Source organism: Prunus avium, chromosome 1 (assembly GCF_965620075.1).
Source record: "Prunus avium chromosome 1, drPruAviu1.hap1.1, whole genome shotgun sequence".
Taxonomy (NCBI): domain Eukaryota; kingdom Viridiplantae; phylum Streptophyta; class Magnoliopsida; order Rosales; family Rosaceae; genus Prunus; species Prunus avium.
The window spans coordinates 10,882,247-10,897,503 of NC_142284.1; the positions used below are offsets into that span (position 1 = coordinate 10,882,247).

At 38.5% G+C, this 15,257-nt stretch overlaps 1 protein-coding gene across 1 annotated transcript; it reads right to left on the bottom strand.

The window, feature by feature from the left end:
* Positions 1-284: 284 nt before the first annotated feature.
* LOC148297285 (uncharacterized) lies at positions 285-4,219 on the bottom strand. The gene is made up of 2 exons (XM_088245235.1): positions 4,154-4,219; positions 285-971 (listed from the first exon to the last, which is right to left on the bottom strand). Exons 1-2 carry the CDS (start codon positions 4,217-4,219, stop codon positions 285-287), a joined length of 753 nt encoding a protein of 250 aa, XP_088101361.1.
* Positions 4,220-15,257: the final 11,038 nt, after the last annotated feature.

The window sequence follows — 15,257 nt, forward strand, 5'->3', positions numbered from 1 at the left end:
AAAGAAGTCACCTAAGGGCTATGCAGTTACAAAGAGAACAGAGAAAACCAACAAAAGCAGAGCCAATTCAAAGATCATGTTAATAACACCTTTGTCCAGAGCCAATTTCAAATGAAAAAATAAACTCCAATAAATATATATGTTTCACCTACATAACTAGTAAACAATCAAATAATAATAACCTGCATAATCTTCATACGATTAAATACATAATCGTCATACTACCAAAAGAAGAGATATATAATCTCCACAAAAGTCATTCACCCATTACTCATCAATCACAATCACTGTAAGCCATGCTCCATAAGATTAAATACATAATATTTTTTTTCTTCATCAATCATGGTAAAGAAGACCCTTAGCAAATCATGCTCTTTGGCTAAAATGTTGATGATACGAAATACTTGCAAAGGAGATAGGAATTCTATTTTCCTCAATTCACCACCAAGTTTACCTTGCATATCAGCAAGATCCTTCTCTGTGGAAAGAACATTAACCAAGCCTGCAAGCTGAGGTGCCATTCCTGCTACAGCTTCAGCCATAAGTCCAAATTTGTTAGACATTTCATTCAAAGCATTTACCTTCCTACGAGGATTATTTGGACCACTTGCTACATCTTGTGCGGGTCTCTTCTGTTGGGCACGTTGTTGGGCACTTGAGGGTTGGGGATTTGGTTGTGTAAAGGTTGTCTCATCATCTTCCAAATCCTCAACATCCTCAAATTGAGATCCCTCATATTCTGAACCCCCATATTGTGACCCACCATCAGGATGTGAAAACATCTCCTCAATAAAGTCATCACCCACACTTCTATTCTTATGAACACTTGCATCATCTCGCCTAACGTCTTCTTCATCATCATCAGTATTTCCAGCATTTGTTCCAATAGCACGATCTTTTCCGTATATCTCTCCAAGTGCATAGTAATGTGGAAACGACTTGCCATACAAACCACTTGCATCCTTTTTGTTCTACAATTAATATACAGTTTGGGGTAAAGTCTACGTATTACAACAGAAGATTGTTGTCTTTTTTTTGCTGTAGACATGAAAAAATATATATGTGATATGAAAAATAGTTAGCATATGTGAAAAGATTCTTATGCTGCTGATGGTCACAGATTTTTCACCCTACTAGCCTTTGTGAAAGATCAAATGTCAAACTGAAAAACTGGAAGTCCTACCTGAAAAACATGAAAAGTTGTACCCGTTCTTGTGGGATCCAATGACAACATAAGTAATATCATGGAAATTTAATATCACTGGTTTGTTGTATTTGTGTTTAGGGATGTGTTGTTATGTGAGACAGACGAAGGGTTTAGTTTTTTTTTTTGTCTCATGTGAAAGCTAAAAACGCCAATCAATATCCATTCATTGATTGGAACTCTAAACACAATAGAATTATAGAATGGAAGGGAGACTGTAAAAAATCTTGAATTATTTAAATCTACAGGCCAAACGGCATCAATCACTTTGTAGTAATTATTTAAACAAAATACATTCTTAGAATAGTAATTATCTAAACAAAATACATGCGTGAGTTTTTATTTTTTTTAGGGTTTGGTTGTATTGTATTGGAATTATGGTAAAGTGGTAAGGATATTTTTGGAAGTTAATCAGGGAAAACATGAATGGGAATCGTATCGACTACCCCCCCCCTAGTTGATCTGATACCTGGTTTTGAGGGGATGTGATTACGGATTTTGACGTAGGGCCCACTTATTTTTTTCATTCCTGATTGCAAGTAAACGCAGGGGAAGTCAAGAATGGAAATCATTCCCTTTCCTCACATACCCATTACTGATACGTAAACATGCCCTTAATATAATATAATATTTATTAATGGGATCTATCCTAATAAAAAATAGTATTAACTTATAGAGTCTCAAGTTTAAACTCCCATGAGTGCCAGAGTATGTGTATATATAGATAAAAAGTACGTGAATGTGATGATTCCAATTTTCCAACAGAAATAGATACCAAAGTCGGCCAATGTCCCACAATCCCTGGCCACAACCTTGCGTTCAACAATGCTTGGGTCCTTAATTGGGGATAAGATATTTGAAGAAGCTTGGGAAACAAAATGGCGCATTCTTTTTGCATCTATTTTTAATTTGCATACTTCATTTTTTTTCTTCTTCTAATTAATAGTCTAATCAATCTAATAGGGTTTGTTGTCGCAATTCCAAAAGAGTTCAAGCTAGACAAACACACATACACCCACTTTAAAATTCACTTTGACCATTGACGCGTTGAGTTAGAAACTTTCCCTCTTCTTGGTTCAAATTTAGGGAAGGAAGATAAAAAGGAAAGCTCAATAATTGTACCTATAAATTCCTCTTAACTTTTGACTATTTTTGGATTTTTTTTCTTATTGTTATAGCAACAAAAAAAAATTATTTTGATAATTTTTATTTTTTGAAGGGAAAAATTATTTTGATATTTAGACTCATAAAACCTACGTCGTTTTTTATATCACATCATCATCTTTTAAGTTAAACTTTATTGTTGAACAAAAAAAATTTAACATGGGTTTGGATAAGCCCCACAACGTTGGGTGGGTCTAGTCCTCACACTATACTTGTTTTCAAAACAAGTTTCAAACACCCAGGAAGTCAAATTGTTCCTAATCTTATGCCTAGAGAAAAGGAAGGGATCATCCATTCAATAAATAAGGGAAAAGGATAATTTGATAAAGGGGAGGAGGAATCCAATTTAAATGAGAATTATTCCATCTCAAATCTCTCTCGCAGGGACTCTATAAAAAAGAGGAGAGAAAAGAAAAAGGGGGAGGCGATGGAGAGATTAAAAAAAAAAAAAAAAAAAAAAAAGGAAGCTGCAAGGCTTGGGGAAGAATGGAGACATCCGTGCTGAAGAAAAATGACGGAGGTAATTCCATATGCAACCGTCCATGGGGTGACTATCTTAGCACCTTTTTTGGAGTTATCACATTAATGGTTGACTTGCTGGGCCAATAATTTCCGTTTCTTTATTGAAGTAGCACAACATGGAGCCATGTTGAAGAAAAAATGACAGATGCAATCAAGGCTCCTCTCTTGAAGTCCTCTATGTTTGGGTATAAAACCCGCAAATCAAACAAATGGATGGCAATCCATGTTGGGTGGCAACCCTTTAATAAATTATTTGGGATGATAAATCCATGGGTGAGAAACCCCAAAACTATTTGGATGCAAATCCATGGGTGAGTAACCACGAAACATCATTGGATACTGTTGATGCTCTTTTTTGGGAGGGTCAATTTAGGTAGAGAAGTCTTTGTTCTTCAGAAGGGACGAAGGTGTGGACCTTCGGTAACTGAGTAACCTGCATAAGACAATGGGAAGAAGCAATCGTTAAGCTTCGGACATCGGTGTGGCGCCTGCCAAAGGCTCTCCAATGCTTAAGTCAGCTATTTATGGTAATTTTGGTAGAGGAACAGTAAAGGTGAGAAAATAGTTACCCCTTTTGTCTTGGGCATTATTCCCTATTTATAGGGAGGTGAAAATAGAAGGCTTGCACAAAGTTTCGATGAGGGACTTTGTGCAAGTTGCTGTGGTGGTGAAATGTGTCCCTGGAGACTAGGTTCGGCAGTCGGGAGCTTCGGCAAGTGGCTGTCGCTTCGGAAGAATGTCTTCCTTCGGCATGTTGGAAGGTGCTGACATCAGTAGGGGAGAAGGCATGTTTGCCTTAGTGCCAGTCGTTTTGATGCTGTATATGCTCGGTTGATTATGGTGTAAACATTAGTCCCCCAAGTTCGCGGTCAAGAAGTAACTTCTGGGTTGGGAACTTGTGAGTTTTTGTATAATCATGGCCGAGCATTCCTGATCTAGTAGGATTTGTAGGGTATTCCCGAGTCCCCCAAGTTCATGAGCTAGAAGTTGTGTAAACCTTTGGCAGGTATGGTAGAAGCTGTGTGAGCTATCAAGGCCTTCGGCAAGAGCTGGGGCTTGACCTGGAGCTAGGTTTCGTGAGCCCGGTCTTGCTTCGGCAAGGGCCCGGTACGTGCAATTGTGGTTGTGAACCCTTTTGGCCTTGGTGTGATCCTTGCCGTTCAACAAGGAGGCGAAAGAGAATGTGGCTTGAGCCTCGGCAGGTGTCCATTGGGCCTAGGTACGAAGGGTTTCGATGAGGCTACTTAGGCCTTCTAGTTTTACCTTTTGCCTTTTTGCTCTTTCCTTATCAACAAGGGGGAGAACAATCTCAACCCCCTTATTGCACATATTGCATATTGTTTAAACTTTAAAATTCTGAGATATAATATGCTTGTCTTGTGCTGGAAGTTTGGTTTCTGTTTTTGCAGGTACTTCATTTAAATCATCCTCTTAGGTTTGGTTTTGGGTTGAGTGTTCATGACAGAGAGTGTTGTCAAGGAAAGCCAAAAAGGGGGAGATTGTTAATGTATGAATTTTGATTAATTCTTTTGGCTTCCCTTGACAATTTTGTAATAGGTCTTTTATATGTATTTATCAAGCTCAAGGATAGATTAAGATTAGCATCTCTAAGTGTTCTTAAATCTCATCTATCCTATGGAGGTTCAAGCAATTTAACAAAGGTAAATCATGCATTAAAACTGTTTTCATAAAAGATGACTAGTCATCTTTGCTCAGTGCGATTTCCAGCTGGTTAACCATCTGTTTTGTCCTATTCTATTTTCTCTCTCAGCTGCCATGTGTCAGTCTGACCTAAGGGATTCTTTTGTCTGTAAAAGCAAGAAAACCCCTCATTTGGAAGTCGCCTCTTTCGTGTGGAAGTTTTGGAAAGATTGGCTTGCCATCTTTCTCTTCTTCTTCCTCAAGAGTAAACCATATATTTCATCTATGAGTTTTTCTAATTGATTTCTTTTTGAAAAACTGCTTTTGAAATATGAATCTGTGTCTAGCTATTTAAATCATTCTCTCATATAGATCTAGATCGGATTCATGACTAATTTCTTCAAGAGTATGGTTTCTTGAAGAAATTGGTCTTTCTCCCTTGAATCCAAAGTTTGGCTTCGTTCTAAGTTGGAGCTTGCAAGCTAGTGCCATGGGATGATCGAGCTGGAGAAGGAGCTGCCATTGCCATGATGAACTGAGCTTTGAGCTTTGCTAAGTTGGAGAAGAAGATTGCACAAAGGAGGTATAGCTCATTTTCCTAAATAGATCTAGGTTTTGCTTGAGCTTGCTTGTATTCCTTTGTAAGAATCTTTTTCTACTTAGTGGATTGCCTAGTCGGTTGATGACTTCCAGTTTTTCCCAATGGTGGGTTTCTGGGTAAACAAAATCTGTTTTGCATATCTGTAATTTTTCTGGGTTTCTGTTCTTGGTGGTTGACTAGTCATCTATATCTGTTGTTTGCTGTTTACTTGATAATGATGACTTCACACACTTTCACCATAGTTGTTGCTAGCACAGGGGATGCCTAGATTGATGGGTCCTTCTGAGTGCCTAGGTTGTCACTAGTAATCTTCTAGGGCTGCAGGTACTTTGTGGCATGCTCTGTGTGTTCTCTTGATTGTGGAGTTGTTGTGTCTTGTTTGTTTAGTTAAATTTACCCCTCGTCACCTAAGTATCAATTTCAATTGGTATCAGAGCTTCAGCTCTTAACACAAATAGAGAGATCCTAGGATTTGTTTTGGTGTTTAGGTGTACTCACTATGGAAAGGGATCGAGTTGCTGGATCTTGCAACTCACCACCTTATTTTGACGGAAATAACTATGCTGCATGGAGAGAAAAATTTGAGATATTTCTTGATGCTCTTGATGAGTATGCAAGTGTGTATCTCACAAAAGAGTGGATTGCTCCAGTCAAGACTGTTGAGGGTGAAGTTGTGCCCAAGCCTAGGTCTGAATGGACTGAAGCAGAGGTGTTTGCTGCATATGCAAACAAGAAGGCCAGAAATGCCTTAGTTACAGCCTTGTCTAGCACACAATTTGCACATATACAACACATCCCAAATACTAAAAAGGCTTGGGATAAACTAATGGTGGTTCATGAAGGGGATGACCAAGTTAGAACCCTAAAACTTCAGATGGTGCTTGCACAATTTGAAGAACTTAGGATGTCTGAAACTGAGTCTATTTCTGAGTTCTATGGGAGAGTAGAAATGATTACAAATGAAGCCATGAGTCTTGGTCAACCTATTCAAGAGCTTCTTGTTGTTCAGAAAATTCTTCGTGTTCTACCATCTAGATTTAGAGCAAAGAAAACCGCAATCATGGAGGTCCAAAACATAAATGAAATTAAGCTTGGCAAGCTTGTAGGAAAATTAAAAACCTATGAGATGGAGTTGAATATGGAAGAAAATGACACTAAAAAATCAAAAAGTAATGCACTTCAAGGAGTGCATGTTTCTTCTCTGAAAGGTGGTGAAAAATCCTCAGATTTTGAGGATGAAATGGCCTTGTTTGTCAAAAAATTTAGGAGAATTCTTAAGGATAAGGGAAAGTTTGCTAGAGAGGGTAGCTCTGGTAGTGAGAGACAGTTTAGACCATCAACTGATCGGTCTAATGAGAGGAACAAGGATGTCAAACCTTTCACTAAAGACTTTAGAAAATCTGTCAAGTGCTTCACATGTGGAGGCATTGGTCACTATGCTGCTGACTTTGCAAACAATCAGAAAAAATACTCCAAAGGAAAGGACAAGGCCATGAAAGTGAGTTGGAGTGAGAGTGAAAGTGAAGTGTCTCAAGAGGATTCATCTTCCTCTGATAATGAAGACCAACAGGTTGCCTTCATTGCCTCTGTGCAGCCTGTGTATGATGATTCTGATTTTGAGTCTGATGACCTGTCATACGAGTCATTAGGAAGAAAATATGATTGCTTGTTCAAAGAGACTTTTTCCTTGAAAGAAGAGAGTCTTAAACTTGAGGCCAATAACCAAGAACTTCAACATGACCTTCTCATCTTAAAAGAAACCAAAAAGGAGTTGAGTGACAAATTTGAGTCTCTAGAAAAAGAAATTGTTGTACTTGTGTCAATTAGGAGTAATCTTGAAAATCAAGTTAATGTGCTCAAGGAGAGTAACATTGGGTTCCAGAACTCAAACAACCAGCTCCTAGGTGAATTGAATGAATCAAAAAGTAAGATTATATCTATGACCATTGGTGCCACAAAAATTGACAAAATGTTGAATATGGGAAAACTTCATGGGGACAAAGGTGGTCTTGGATTTAATCATTTTGATTCTAAGTTTTCCAGCTCTACCACTAAGTTTGTCAAGTCAAAATCTCCAGCCATTGCATCTCTTGATGTTCAGCAGGTAGTCAAAAAACCTAAGTTTGTTCCGACTTGTCACAGGTGCGGGTTGACTGGTCATATTAGACCAGTCTGTAATATGTACAAAAAGGATAAGACCAGAAAATTGTCTTCAAAATCTAAAAGGAATCCCAGATCTTTGCAAGATCAGGTTGATCATTTGCTAAATGAAGTCACTAAGATTGCCAAACTTGTCTCCCTTAAAATAAGTTCACCCATTGTTCCTAGGTCTACTTGGATTACAAAAGGTCATGACAAATGTCTTGTTGTGCTAAATGCTTTTGCTGCTTCAAATATCAATTCTTGGTACTTTGATAGTGGCTGTTCCAAACACATGTCTGGTGATAGGAGTGTTTTCTCATCTCTCAGCCCTTTTGATGGAGGCACTGTGGCTTTTGGTGGAGGTCACAAGTCTCAAGTTGTGGGGAAAGGTACTGTTTGTATCCTTGGTTTACCCGAGCTTAAGAATGTTAGATTTGTTGAGGGTCTCACATCCAATCTCATTAGTGTAAGTCAGCTGTGTGATGATGGAATAGTAGAAGTTAGATACTCCAAGCAAGGCTGCAAAATCATTGGAAAGGGTGGCAATGAGATTGTGAGTGTGTCTAGGTCTAGGGATAATTGTTATTGCATTGATGGTGTCAATGATGCAAAAGAAGTAGTTTGCAACAAGGTTGTGAATGAAACAAGTGTCTTGTGGCATCAAAGACATGGACATGTGAATTTTAGAGACTTGCATAAATTGTCCAAGAGAGAGTTAGTGAGTGGTTTACCAAAGGTTGACAAATCTGATCAGCATGTTTGTGAAGGATGTCAAATGGGTAAGCAAGTTAGAGTGTCACACAAAAAGGTCAAACACATTCAAACACATGTAGGTCTTGAACTTGTTCATATGGACCTTGTTGGTCCTATCCAAACCTTGTCTCTTGGTGGAAAGAAATATATTCTGGTCATGGTTGATGATTTCTCTAGGTTCACTTGGGTCTCATTCTTACGTGTGAAATTTGAAACCTTTCAAAGGTTTAAGTCTGTTTGTCATCTTTTGCAAAAAGAGAAAATGACTAGTCATCTGCCACTTGTTAGAATTAGAACAGATCATGGAACTGAATTTGAGAATTCTCAGTTCCTTAAATTTTGTGAAGAAATGGGAATTAAACATGAGTTCTCTGCCCCTATTACACCTCAGCAAAATGGTGTTGTGGAGAGAAAAAATAGGGTTCTTGTTGAGATGGCTAGGGTGATGCTAAATAGCAAAAATCTTGCTAAACATTTTTGGGCTGAAGCTGTCAATACAGCTTGTTACATCTCCAATAGGGTGTTTTTGAGGTCTGGTACCAAACAAACTCCCTATGAGATTTGGAAAGGAAAGAAGCCTAATGTGTCATACTTTCGAGTCTTTGGTAGCACATGTTATATTTTGAGAGATAGAGAGCATCTTGCTAAGTTTGATTCTAAGTGTGATAAGGGAATATTTCTAGGGTATTCCACTTCCAGCATAGCCTATAGAGTGTACAATTGTAAGACAAGAACCATTATTGAATCCATAAATGTCAATATTGATGATTTTGCTGCCTCTACAGAGATGGCTTTAGATGAGGATGGTCTTTTTCCTCCTCCTCTTGAGCATGATCCTCCAGGTCTGGATCTTGTGGTTGACCTGTCAACTTTTGGAAGTTCTATCCCGATTGCCCTGTCAACCCCTTCAACTTCTAGTTCCATCCCATCTGTCCCGGCTGACAGCTCTCATGCTGTTCATAGTCCTCTCACTCAACCTGAGAGTGTCATTATTGGTCCTCTTAATCAAGGAGTGAGAACTAGGAAACAACTCGCTCAAGAGATTAGCCATGTGTGTTATGTCTCAAAGGAAGAGCCTAAAAATGTGAAAGAGGCCTTGCATCATGGTGAATGGTTTCTTGCAATGCATGAAGAATTAAATCAATTTGTGAGAAATGATGTTTGGTACCTTGTTCCTAGACCAGTTAACACTAATGTCATAGGCACTAAGTGGATTTTCAAAAATAAAACTGATGAACAAGGTAATGTGGTCCGGAACAAAGCTAGATTGGTTGCTCAAGGATACACTCAAATGGAAGGCATTGATTTGGATGAAACGTTTGCCCCTGTTGCAAGATTAGAATCTGTTAGATTACTTCTTACCATTGCTTGTCACTTGAAATTCAAACTTTATCAAATGGATGTCAAAACTGCTTTTTTGAATGGTATTTTGAATGAAGAGGTCTATGTTGAGCAACCAAAGGGTTTTGAAGATCCCCATCATCCAAATGATGTGTTTCATTTAAAAAAGGCACTCTATGGTTTGAAACAAGCTCCTAGAGCATGGTATGAGAGGTTATCCTCTCATCCTCTAGGAAATGGATATGTTAGGGGGTCGGTTGACAAAACCTTGTTTGTCAAAAGATTTAAAAAGGATGTCTTGATTGCTCAAGTGTATGTTGATGATATTGTGGTTGGTTCTACCTCTGATTTGCATGTTCAAGAATTTATTCATGTCATGACTAGTGAATTTGAAATGAGTCTTGTGGGTGAGCTTAACTACTTCTTAGGTCTTCAAATCAAACAGAGTCATGATGGGATCTTTGTTTCTCAATCTAAATATGCAAAAAATCTTGTGAAAAAAATTGGTTTGGAGGGTGCAAAATCTGCAAGAACTCCAATGAGCACTGGTGCTAAGATTCATAGGGACTTGCTTGGTAAAAATGTGGATCAAACTCTCTATAGAAGCATGATAGGAAGTCTTCTCTACTTGACTGCTAGTAGACCAGACATTTCTTATAGTGTTGATGTGTGCGCTAGATTTTAGAGTGATCCAAAAGAGTCTCACTTGTTTGCTGTTAAGAGAATCATAAAATATGTGAGTGGGACTGTTGAGTTTGGGTTGTGGTATACCTATGACACTTGTGTCAATCTTGTTGGGTATAGTGATGCCGATTGGGCAGGTTGTAGTGATGACAGGAAGAGCACTTCCGGGGGGGTCTTTTATGTAGGCAACAACCTTGTTGCTTGGCATAGCAAAAAACAAAACTCTGTCTCACTATCCACTGCTGAAGCAGAGTATGTTGCAGCTGGGAGTTGCTGCACTCAACTTCTTTGGATGAGACAAATGTTGGATGACTATGGTCTTGCTCAATCTTGCTTTCTAATCTATTGTGACAACATGAGTGCTATAGATATCTCTAAAAATCCTGTTCAACACTCTAGAACAAAGCATATAGACATAAGGCATCATTTTATTAGAGAGCTTGTGGAAGACAAAATTTTAACCTTAGAGTTTGTTCCTTCTGAAAAACAACTTGCAGATATACTCACCAAGGCCTTGGACTTTCAGAAACATGTCACACTCAGACAGTCCATTGGCCTTTGCTCAATTGATTAATTAGCATGTCTGTTTCCTTGTCTTCAGCACATTTCAATTTCCCAAACAACATGTGTTTTATTGAATATGTCATGGTTTCATATCTCACCTCTCTGATAGTGTGAAGTTTGACTGCTTCTTGTGCTTTCCAGATTTGTGCACAACCCATTTTCTTGTTTAGAGCTTTTAGTTGAGACTTACCTTGTGCTCTCTTATCCTCTTGGTGAGCCAAGTGTCTATGATTATTTTTTGGACTATCATTGTTATTGTCTCTTAGCTTGTCTCACTCTCTTAGTCACTCTATTCAGATATTTCACATAAAAATAAAATTTCTAAAAAAAAAAAGGAAGTGTGACCAATGTAGTCACGGCTCTAGGAAGGTATAAGGTGTTATGTTTGAAGCATCTAGAGCAAAGAGCCGTAAAATTGGGCCATTCAAGCACTTATGTCTGGGATGTGCAAGTGAATCAAAATAAATCTTACAATATTTTGTCTTTAGAGAGTGATGTTACTTGCTTTTTGAGTCTACTCTGATTATGTCTTCACTTTTCATTGTATACTTGTCTCTCCAAGAGCGATATGACCTCATCTTGTATGTCCTTTAACTCTGAACCCCCTATTCCAAAATGTGCCGTGTCTCTAAGCATTAGCTGCATTTCATCCTCTCCCTCTCAGCGCTGTTTGCTTATGTTCCTTGCATATGATTTTTATTTTATTTTATTTTTTTACTCATGTGCTTGAAGACTTGGTCTAGGATATTTTGCTGATGCATCTTTGATCACTTGGGTTATTTGTGAGTTCATACTTGTGATTTTCGCCCAAAAACATGTCTTTCACAGGGTCAATTCTAAATATATTGCTTGTCATGCTGTTGCTTTCGTTGACTAGTCATCAATTTTATTTTATTTTTCTTCCTACCCGGTACGCCCCTTTCGTTTTTAGCGGTTTTTTATATTTGGGTCAGTTTTTGTCTTTTCCTTTTTAGGTCTTTTTCCCCTCGTGTGTTTGTCTTCTTTTTCAGTTTCTCTTTCCGCCGCTTCAGTCCCTATCGAAACCCTTGTTTGAGTCCTCGAGTCTTCGTCTTCTTCGTTTTCTATTAGGCTGTTCTTTTTCAGCCATTTTTTTTTCGAATCCATTTTTCTCTTGGTCTTACGCCTCTCTCTTCTGTCGCTTTCTTCTCTGCCTCTTTTCCTTTGGGTTTTCAATTTTTTTTCCCCCTTCTTCTCTGTATTTCGACCTTCTATTCCGGCATGCCATGTCTTCTTCAAATCCCCTCTCTTCTTCCAAGCGTCGCTCCAGGTCAACATCCTCTGTTCCTAGGGTTCCTAGGACCCAATCTTCTTCCTCTCCTCCTGTTGAGGAATCTTCTCCATTCGTGTCCCCTGAGGCCGCCTCCTTCTTTGCGGATGTTGTCTCTAAGAGGAAATTCGTGCTTGAAAGATCTTACCAGTTTGAAGCTCTCCCCTTGGTGGCTCAAGAATCTGCCACTCAGATTTTTGAGCATTATCATCTTCACTCACTCAATGCTCTCTCTGGTAAGTTTAACTCCTCTGTTGTTAGGGAATTTTACTCTAATTTCCCAGCTGAACCCATAGGGTCCAACTTTCAAGTTATTGTTAGGTATGTGCCAATTATTCTGAAACCATCTGTAATCAATCGGTTGTTAGGTTTTCGTTCTTTCCCTGGTTTTAAATCTGAGAAATTTGCTGCTGTCTCTTCTGAATATACGATTGACTTGTTTAAAACCATGGCTTATCCTGATCAGTCTATGCCTCTGACCTCTAAGGGCCTTCCTATTAAGTCGTATTTGTCACCTTTCTACAAGTTTCTCTGGGATTTTGTTAGGCATAATGTTCTCCCTACCAGGAACAATTCGAATCCCACCTTAGCTGCCTGCCAACTCATGATATCCATGGTGAATCATGATAAAATTCCCCTTGGAGATATTATTTATCATGCTATTCTTGGCAAGACTATCGGTCACGGAACGAAACACAAGGGAACTCTTGTTTTCCCATCTCTTATTCAGCTTGTATGTGAGCGTCATAGGGTGCCCTTTCTTGACTCGGATCAGTGGACTGCTCCCATTGCTCCTTTTGGCAAGGCCTCCCTTGCTCTTAGTCAGAAGGTTTCAAGCTCTTTTCTCTCCTCTATGTCATCCGCTTCCGCAAATGCCTCTCTCAGAGCTGAGCTTGCTGCCAAGGAGAAGCACATCCAGCATCTTATGAGCCTCATTCCGTCTTCCTCTGCAGCTGCTGCTACTACTAAAGTGGATCCTCAAGCTGCTCCTGCCTCGGAGGACTCTGATGCTTCTGCTGCATCTGATGAGTCTGCTGATTCTCTGGTTTTTTAGCTAGAGTTTTGATTAGGTTGTATCCTAGATAGGAGGAGTCTTTTTGGACTATTTGGATGGTTTATTTTGTTATCACATTGTGGGGTTAATGTGATCTTGGAGGGGTGTTCATTTTGGGCAGATTGGAAGTCTATGTTTGTACTTCCTTTGTTTTTTTGTTTCCCCTGTTTCTGTTTGGACAGTCTGTGCATCTTGTTGGGGGAGTTGTTGTTGTCTTATTTTTGAACAGTTGTAATGTGATTTGTAATCAATCTATGCTTTGTGTTCAAATCTGATTTTCTGCCTTCTGTTTATTTCCTCTATTTGCTGTTCTATTTCCTTGCCTTTTTGCTCTTTCCTTATCAACAAGGGGGAGAACAATCTCAACCCCCTTATTGCACATATTGCATATTGTTTAAACTTTAAAATTCTGAGATATAATATGCTTGTCTTGTGCTGGAAGTTTGGTTTCTGTTTTTGCAGGTACTTCATTTAAATCATCCTCTTAGGTTTGGTTTTGGGTTGAGTGTTCATGACAGAGAGTGTTGTTAAGGAAAGCCAAAAAGGGGGAGATTGTTAATGTATGAATTTTGATTAATTCTTTTGGCTTCCCTTGACAATTTTGTAATAGGTCTTTTATATGTATTTATCAAGCTCAAGGATAGATTAAGATTAGCATCTCTAAGTGTTCTTAAATCTCATCTATCCTATGGAGGTTCAAGCAATTTAACAAAGGTAAATCATGCATTAAAACTGTTTTCATAAAAGATGACTAGTCATCTTTGCTCAGTGCGATTTCCAGCTGGTTAACCATCTGTTTTGTCCTATTCTATTTTCTCTCTCAGCTGCCATGTATCAGTCTGACCTAAGGGATTCTTTTGTCTGTAAAAGCAAGAAAATCCCTCATTTGGAAGTCGCCTCTTTCGTGTGGAAGTTTTGGAAAGATTGGCTTGCCATCTTTCTCTTCTTCTTCCTCAAGAGTAAACCATATATTTCATCTATGAGTTTTTCTAATTGATTTCTTTTTGAAAACCTGCTTTTGAAATATGAATCTGCATCTAGCTATTTAAATCATTCTCTCATATAGATCTAGATCGGATTCATGACTAATTTCTTAAGAGTATGGTTTCTTGAAGAAATTGGTCTTTCTCCCTTGAATCCAAAGTTTGGCTTCGTTCTAAGTTGGAGCTTGCAAGCTAGTGCCATGGGATGATCGAGCTGGAGAAGGAGCTGCCATTGCCATGATGAACTGAGCTTTGAGCTTTGCTAAGTTGGAGAAGAAGATTGCACAAAGGAGGTATAGCTCATTTTCCTAAATAGATCTAGGTTTTGCTTGAGCTTGCTTGTATTCCTTTGTAAGAATCTTTTTCTACTTAGTGGATTGCCTAGTCGGTTGATGACTTCCAGTTTTTCCCAATGGTGGGTTTCTGGGTAAACAAAATCTATTTTGCATATCTGTAATTTTTCTGGGTTTCTGTTCTTGGTGGTTGACTAGTCATCTATATCTGTTGTTTGCTGTTTACTTGATAATGATGACTTCACACACTTTCACCATAGTTGTTGCTAGCACAAGGGATGCCTAGATTGATGGGTCCTTCTGAGTGCCTAGGTTGTCACTAGTAATCTTCTAGGGCGGCAGGTACTTTGTGGCATGCTCTGTGTGTTCTCTTGATTGTTGAGTTGTTGTGTCTTGTTTGTTTAGTTAAATTTACCCCTCGTCACCTAAGTATCAATTTCAACGCAACCGCAACCAAATTTGAATCCCTGGTTTTTCTTAACCTAATTCGCCAAAACAATTTTCCAGTGCAAATGTCAATTTTCCAGTGGGTTAATCGAAATTGCCCATTATTTTTCTTGGACATTGACAATAAGAAAAATGGTACAAAACCATCCAATTTTTCCTATGAGTCATCTACCTAAGCAAATTTCAATCAGATTAAATTCAAATCTCTCAAACACAAATTCTCAGTTAGTGGCCCACACTTACCCATTAATTTCCAATTTTTCCCATGGGTCATCTATCTATGAAAATTTCAACATCTCCAAATTGTCTCAAAGACACAAATTCTTAATTAGTGGGCCACACTTACCCATTAATTTCCAAATTAATTCCGAACTATGTTGGTTTGATCCCTTCGAAAGGGAACGTAGCCAATCTAGAGATTCAATTTAGATGCAACCGTTCAAATCTCAATGCCATATCGAATCCCTACTTTATTCAGCTAAATTCACTAAAACACTTCTCAATACAATTCAAATCAAATTTCCCTCTCAATGAGTCATTTATTCATTGCAATTCTTTGAACTACGAGTGGCCTAA

Coding starts and splice junctions, on each gene's coding strand:
- LOC148297285 (XM_088245235.1), bottom strand. CDS start 4,219: ATGTGCAATAAGGGGGTTGAGATTGTTCTCCCCCTTGTTGATAAGGAA. Junction 972..4,153: donor AAAGAGCAAAAAGGCAAAAG/GTAAAACTAGAA, acceptor TATTAATTGTAG/AACAAAAAGGATGCAAGTGG.